At 31.5% G+C, this 7,403-nt stretch overlaps 2 protein-coding genes across 2 annotated transcripts; one reads left to right on the top strand and one right to left on the bottom strand.

The window, feature by feature from the left end:
• LOC104733141 (auxin-induced protein 15A) lies at window positions 3,137-3,795 on the top strand. Its single transcript, XM_010452747.2, has one exon. It carries the CDS (start codon window positions 3,249-3,251, stop codon window positions 3,561-3,563), a length of 315 nt encoding a protein of 104 aa, XP_010451049.1. The 5' UTR covers window positions 3,137-3,248; the 3' UTR covers window positions 3,564-3,795.
• LOC104729737 (auxin-responsive protein SAUR21) lies at window positions 4,609-5,091 on the bottom strand. Its single transcript, XM_010448733.1, has one exon. It carries the CDS (start codon window positions 5,051-5,053, stop codon window positions 4,760-4,762), a length of 294 nt encoding a protein of 97 aa, XP_010447035.1. The 5' UTR covers window positions 5,054-5,091; the 3' UTR covers window positions 4,609-4,759.

Here is a 7,403-nt window from a genome sequence, read left to right as displayed (position 1 = left end):
AACTACATTTTGACAAATTAATGTTCAACATAACATTCTGAGTGTTATATAAAGGGAAAGAATTAGGCTTTCTAGGTTACTACTTCATGTCCAATATGCTAAATATTTGGGCCATAATTAAACGTCTGGGCCGAAGTTAAATATAGATCCATTCAAGACCAGATAGAGATGTTTAGGTCACTTTCGCATCGTTTGGGCGAGGAATCAAAGCAAATGTCCGCGATGCTTGAACTTCGATTTATATCTCAAACATGAATTGACATATATACATAATTCTGATAGATCATTTAAATATTTTTTCCAATGGTCATTTTGTCATCTTAATTATCAATAAGTAAAAATGAAATTGCATTAATTTATACATAATTTCGTCTCAGTTCGCTTTCTTCTTGTTTACGGTTTACGAATTTATTTTTAGTTCATCCGAATTCACATAATACTGTATATGTAAAGGTATATTTTTACAAAGTACGTATTTATACGGATAAAAGGGTGGTTAAAGTTCGGTATTAGCATTATCAAAATTATTATTTTAATCCAACAAAAATAAAATAAATCTTTTTTTTTTTTTTGATAGCAGGATCAATCTCATAATTTATATTCGAGAAGTTGTCATATATCAAACGCCCCCTCTATAATTTAGTGGGTCACATCACATGCTCTCTAATTATTTCATATGAGAAGCTATTATCCGAAAAAGGGAAGATGATAGATGTAAAGCCACGAAAATGAAATTGCAGAAACATGGATATCCACGAATGGACCGTCACAAGATCTTCCAATAATATTTAGCTTTTTTCAGTCAAACGAAGAGAGTCAGTGAGTTGATGATGAAGCCCTCGTGTTGAACGTAGCTGCCAAACACTAGCTAACATATTCAAATCCACCTAATTAATAAAGCTTCGGAGCACAATTNTTTTCAACAAAAATAAAATAAATCTATATTTTTTTTTTTTTGATAGCAGGATCAATCTCATAATTTATATTCGAGAAGTTGTCATATATCAAACGCCCCTCTATAATTTAGTGGGTCACATCACATGCTCTCTAATTATTTCATATGAGAAGCTATTATCCGAAAAAGGGAAGATGATAGATGTAAAGCCACGAAAATGAAATCGCATAAACATGGATATCCACGAATGGACCGTCACAAGATCTTCCAATAATATTTAGCTTTTTTCAGTCAAACGAAGAGAGTCAGTGAGTTGATGATGAAGCCCTCGTGTTGAACGTAGCTGCCAAACACTAGCTAACATATTCAAATCCACCTAATTAATAAAGCTTCGGAGCACAATTTTTTTTTTTTTGCCTTTTTGACCTCTATTATGTCAACAGGGTCAAGAGGTCACGAGGATATAACGTATACATAAATAAGTGGACATTTCAAGTTTCCTATTTTAATCGAAACCATTATGTGTAAATTTCCTAATATTTGGAGAATTTTTATTTGACCTATATTATTGAAAGTTTTCATGCACACTAGCAAGTTGGAGATGCATCTATAGTCACATGCAGTGTATGTAGGCGTCCGACTTGCTCGTATATATTAAAAGTTAAATTCATATGTTTAATATACTGAAAATAATTTTGTTTAAAAGATAAATAGAAAAAAATTTCAAGTTTTGTTTTAAAGAAAGATTAATAGAGTTCTTGACACCGAAAAAATGTACAAAGTTCGAAACGGTGATCTATGTTTCCGGCTGAATCGAAACCAACAGAAAAATCTATTAGACACGTACAATATATAATAACGTTTTTTATTTTATTCGTATGGAATTATATATGAAATTAGTAATTTTATTTCGATTAGCCACTTTTAAGAGAAAGCATGACATATGAGGTGGTAGATATATATATATATATATATATATATATATAGGGATAGTCTTTATGCTGATAATGAGAAACAACTAAACAAAGAACTATTAGTTGAATTTGTCTGAAAGAATTTGGATTTTGTTCATTTAGCTTTTTCGTTATTGCTTTTTATGGGTATGTTCAGTTCATCTGTATATATATATGCACAGCATTATCTACAGTGGTTGCAACAAATGCAGATGCTTTTGTTCCCGCCCGAATAATTTAATTTTTTTCCAAGGCTGAAAAGTATCGATTAAAATATCACACCGTAAAGGTTGTATCACATATTACGAAATTTGCGATAGATTTCAGTAATGGTACATTTATAAAAATATACGTACGACATGCAGATTTACAAATTAAGGAATTTTTAAATTTTAATTCAAACCATTATTTAAATTAGGTAGTCTGAAATATTTAAAATCGGATTAAATGCCTCGAATTAGGATCGTACACTGTTACCTGGATATTACCTTTGCGACCATGGTTTTTTTTTTTTTTTTTTGTCTCTCTGTTTTAGATGGGAAACATTTAATACTCAAAATCTAAATAATGGTTTGAACTTGTGGTAGATCGATCTAGACAAGTAGCCAAATGGTTCCCGCTCTCTCATATTCTTAATCTCTTATGTGTATGTTTTAAGGACAGTCTTTATGTGGAACCAAATAAAGTTAATCTAATAATCTGCTAGTGGTTTGAATTCAATCTTGTATAGAGAAGCGATAGATAGTCCAATTAATGTTACCGGTATGAGTCATTCTCTACTATTGCATGTGGCCTATTTGATAGTATAGTGCTATACTGCTATGATCGATCGTATGAAAAAGTTTGCTTAATATGGTATACGTCAAATCACGCAGGCCTTGTATCTAACAAAGGATTGTATATATCCAATTTCCGAAACACATTTTAACATATAGAAGGAACGTATAAAGTCTTTATCGAAAGTAAAAATTAACTTCTTACAACTTGATGTTGTTAACTTGTTTCTACGTACACTATCTTATTTTGGTTCTATTCATATAAGAGAATGGTAGGGTCTTATAATTCATATTAGGAAATGGTAGGGTCTTATAAACATGTTTCACGAAAATGAAAGAAAAACAAAGTGGTTTCTAAAAGGACAAGGCATAAGCATGTGAACTTCATCCATTAGCTCCACCTGATATGTTCCTCAAACTATTACATTCTTTAACAACTTGCGGTCAGAATTTCTTTTAATTCCCTATATATACTTTAACAAACTTAGAGAAACTTGCTTACAAAACTAAACCATATTTCAATAGAAGCCCAAGACATTCAAACACTCTTGGTCAAATAATCATCACCTCAAAAGTTCTTCAAAATCTTCCTTTTTAGTTACGTGCATTAACTGATCCTCAAAGATGGGTATCCAATTGGTCGGACTGTCTCAAGCAAAGCAAAAGCTTCAAAGAAGCTTATCGGCGAGAATCGCCAGCCTCTTGGCTACGTCGGGTACTAATAATGTCCCAAAGGGTCATGTGGCCGTCTATGTGGGGGAGACTTATCAAAGGAAGAGATTTGTGATACCCATATCGTATTTAAACCACCCATTGTTCCAAGGTTTGCTGAACCTTGCGGAGGAAGAGTTCGGGTTCGACCATCCAATGGGAGGTCTCACCATTCCTTGCACTGAAGATTACTTCACTGCCCTAGCTTCTATTCTAAGTGGTTCATGATAAGGGAGCTCACTGACTATCACAACATTCATTAATTAAGTTTCTTTATACAAAGATATCTATGTTTTTTTTTTTGTGTATTTAAAATGTATTTTAAGGGGAGAAATAATAACTCGAGACTGAGATACTAAGTGAGTCTCTTTCAAATTTTGATCTAAAATGATCTTGTGAGTTCTTAACCATTCCTTTTGTAAGGATTTCTGAAAAAATAATCTAAATTTTTTTCTGTCGATTTATTTACTTTTGCTATTGATTTATACAATTATATCTTTGCTTATATATACATGTCATTTTTATAGAAATGAAGAAAGAACTTCATAAATCATAGTGTCAGATTTATTTCTAACATATATTTGTAACTGTATAACAAAAAAATCTAGACAATTTTGTAATAATGAAAACATTTAAAGAAACTAAAAACCATAGCACGATATATCGAGTTACATATGGCAACACAATCTCTACACATCCGATTGAATTAGTGTGTTCCCATCACAAACAAAAGTCTTTCATAATTTATATTTTTACCCCAATAGGCCAATACTTTGAAGTTGTTATTCTATTTTTTTTTTCTTTTGGTTTCGGAATTTGTTATTCTTTGGAGGAGTTTCAAAAATTGCATGTTATTCGCCACACGATATGTAACAAAAGGAATATTATTGTACGTTTATCTAACTATATACAATCTAATATTTCCACTGATTATAATTTATAAAATGTACAACGAAATTGATCGTCTATTAAAGACAGAGACATCCCATGCATATAGAACAGTCCAGAAACTCACATATAACTATATAAGTTAATAAACAAATTGAAATGAACGTACGATAGATCTAACATTTAGAGCTATTTACTATATAGCCTTAAAATGTGAAATCTCATTAGCATAGTTAGAACTATCGATAAATATAAAATGCCTCAGTCATCTCCGGACCTTAATGGTAAAGATTGATGCTTTTCTCTGGTAAAGAAAAACTTCCAAGCCAATTATGCAATTTTTTATTTCATTACATTTTGGTTTTGATTTGACTGTACAGTTTTCTTACATTAATTTTTTCTTCCAAGCCAACATGTTGTAAGCCCCCACGGACCACAGTAACATAAATATATAAAACCCTTACGAAACGGATCATCAAACCAACCAAATATATACTAATAGTCTAAAACCTTAGACTAACTTATCACTTTTGGTACTAACGATTCAGACGAGAAGTGACGTCAAGAAAGACATGGTGAGGACAAGGGATCGTGAGGGATTTCCTCTTATGATCTGTGCCGAACTCATCTTCGGCTTGATGCAACAAAGCTTGGAACAAAGGATGTTTTAAGTAAGATATTGGAACCACAAATCTCTTCGTCTCTTCCGCGTCTTCCCCAACGTATACCGTAAAGTGACCCTTTCGTACGTTGATTATGTGTCTTAAACGCGATATTCTTTTAGCGGCTATTCTCTTGACTTCAAAAGCGATATCCTTGAACTGAATCATATCTATCTTTCAAATGAAATAAATTTGTTATAGCTTGAATGAAGATGCTCCCTGTGTATAGGTTTTATTACTACGTCTACTTTAATTTATAGGGATGAAGGTTTGTTGCTTTAGGAGTAGTAATTTCATTGTTATAATTATTAAAGGATTTTGTAATATATAAAAATAGTAATTGAAATAAATAATAGATCTGTAAGTATCCAGAAATATATCCATTATGATATGATATGATATGTATTTTTTCTCTAATTTAATGAAATTATTATCTCTCTCTTAATGTTTTTAATGATTATCTATCACATTTTCTCAATGTTTTTTTGTCAACTTTTGATTTGCAAACAATGTAAGACTGCACACCCAAACAAAAAGGTACCTATTATTTTTTATTTTTGGGGCAAAAAAGGCACCTATATTTAAGATGAAAATCATAAATATTTGTGAAAATCCCTTTTTTTTTTAATATCCTCATAAATATAATTCCTTAAAATTAGAATCAACCAATTAAGATGTAAATGGATGTATATATACAGATATATTCTTATATTAATATATATATATATTATCTTTTCCTTAAACATATCTAAATTTTACATTTTAAATAGCATCTGCTGAGAATCTTGTATTCGCCGCCGACACTCATAACTTACTAGAAAGTGAACTTCCTTTCTCACAAGAATATAAGACAAAGAGTAACAAATATGCAACAGATTGCATGTGAAGAACAGATTTAACTACTTCAAAAAAAAAAAAAAACACACACACACACACACATTTAACTATACGAGGAAACCTCATCAGGTTTGAGAACCCTCCGTTTTACTTTCGGAGTAGCTAGTGACGAACTGCTCGCTATGATCGTGGGGTTTACCGCTTAAATATAAAATCTATTAACTATTTTGTGTAAACTATATGAGTTTAGGAATTTTAAGTCGCAGTTTGTAGGTCTAATAAACTAAAAACATATGTTAAATGGAGCACATGAAGCGTCTGCAAAAAACGTTAAGACGAAGGAGTTCGACATAGAACTTAGGAGTCAAATATTATATACCACTATGAGCTCGACAGAGAACTTAGGAGTCACGAAAATCTAGTGGCAAGCTAAAGTGTCCCACCTCCAATAATTGAGCTCCCCGTATATTACATACTACGTACTTGGTCCAATAAACTTTGGTATATATATAAAGTTAATTAAAGATCTAAAATATAATGGAAACATAAAACTGAGACACATTTTTTCAATTCTTCTGTGCAACTCTTCTCTAACATAGAAAAGATATAAAGGATACAAACACTAAATAACTCTTTTAGGTCTAAATGCGAAGAACATATATATACATACCACAATCATATATAAGATAAGAAAAAAAGGTAGTAGGCCATATATAGCAAATAGCAACAGATCTATGAGGATTTTGTTTTCGATCTATAACGATCACTGAACAGTAATATGTTGCATCTTCAAATTTCAGTGTAGCCACAATCACAATCATCCTCATATAATCACATGCAAAGTTGTACAAGTCAGATCAAGTTTCTTCACATTTAAACCAAAAAAAAAAAGTTGTACAAGTCAGATCTTATCCAATGGTTGATCAAAAAGCTGCAATTTTAAACAAAGAAAAATATATCAAATATTAAATATAATACTTGTAAGAAATTTATTATTTCAAAACATATATAGAAAACCATCTCGATACTCATCTTTCGTCCCAGCAGTACGGCCCCTAGTTTGAGAGCGAAGGAAAAATATACTTTAAAGACTTTGAACTTCCAAATATAACAAACAATCTCCATCGCTAAAAATGGCTCAAGAACTGGACCCACTTATTAGTCTGATCCAGGTCACACATTATTCACCATTTCGAGGCTCTAATTAAATACACATACGTACCCAACTTTTTATATTTGCAATTGCAATCATATAGGAGGAACGTATGTTATGTGCATTTTATTTTTTCTATACGAGTTATAATTTATATAGAGATGAGCTAAGCCATGTGAGCCAGATGGATGACGGAGGGCCCAACAGCCCACAACTTTTGGGGAGCGGGTTTTATGTAATCAAAATATCGCATCCTACTGTTTTTTTTAGCATTTAAGTCTTTTTCCTTATCTTGAAGTTACATACTTTTAAGTTTACTACTACTATAAATAGAAACTTCTTCCCCTGCGTTGTCTATCAAGTCATTTGATTCAAGAAAAAAAAAAAATTTACTCCTCAATTTTATAAGTTGCAAAAATAAAGAAGAAGATGGGTTTAATGCGGTCGATGCTTCCAAATGCAAAGCAAATATTCAAATCACAATCTATGAGGAACAAAAACGGATCACAATCATCAACAACAACTTCA

The sequence above is a fragment of the Camelina sativa genome, chromosome 12 (genome assembly GCF_000633955.1).
Source record: "Camelina sativa cultivar DH55 chromosome 12, Cs, whole genome shotgun sequence".
Classification (NCBI taxonomy): Eukaryota; Viridiplantae; Streptophyta; class Magnoliopsida; order Brassicales; family Brassicaceae; genus Camelina; species Camelina sativa.
Note: the sequence above shows the minus strand (reverse complement) of the source record. Positions and strands in the feature narration are given on the sequence as shown.

Excerpts from the sequence above, each read along its gene's own strand:
- LOC104733141 (XM_010452747.2), top strand. The coding sequence starts at position 3,249 with ATGGGTATCCAATTGGTCGGACTGTCTCAAGCAAAGCAAAAGCTTCAA.
- LOC104729737 (XM_010448733.1), bottom strand. The coding sequence starts at position 5,053 with ATGATTCAGTTCAAGGATATCGCTTTTGAAGTCAAGAGAATAGCCGCT.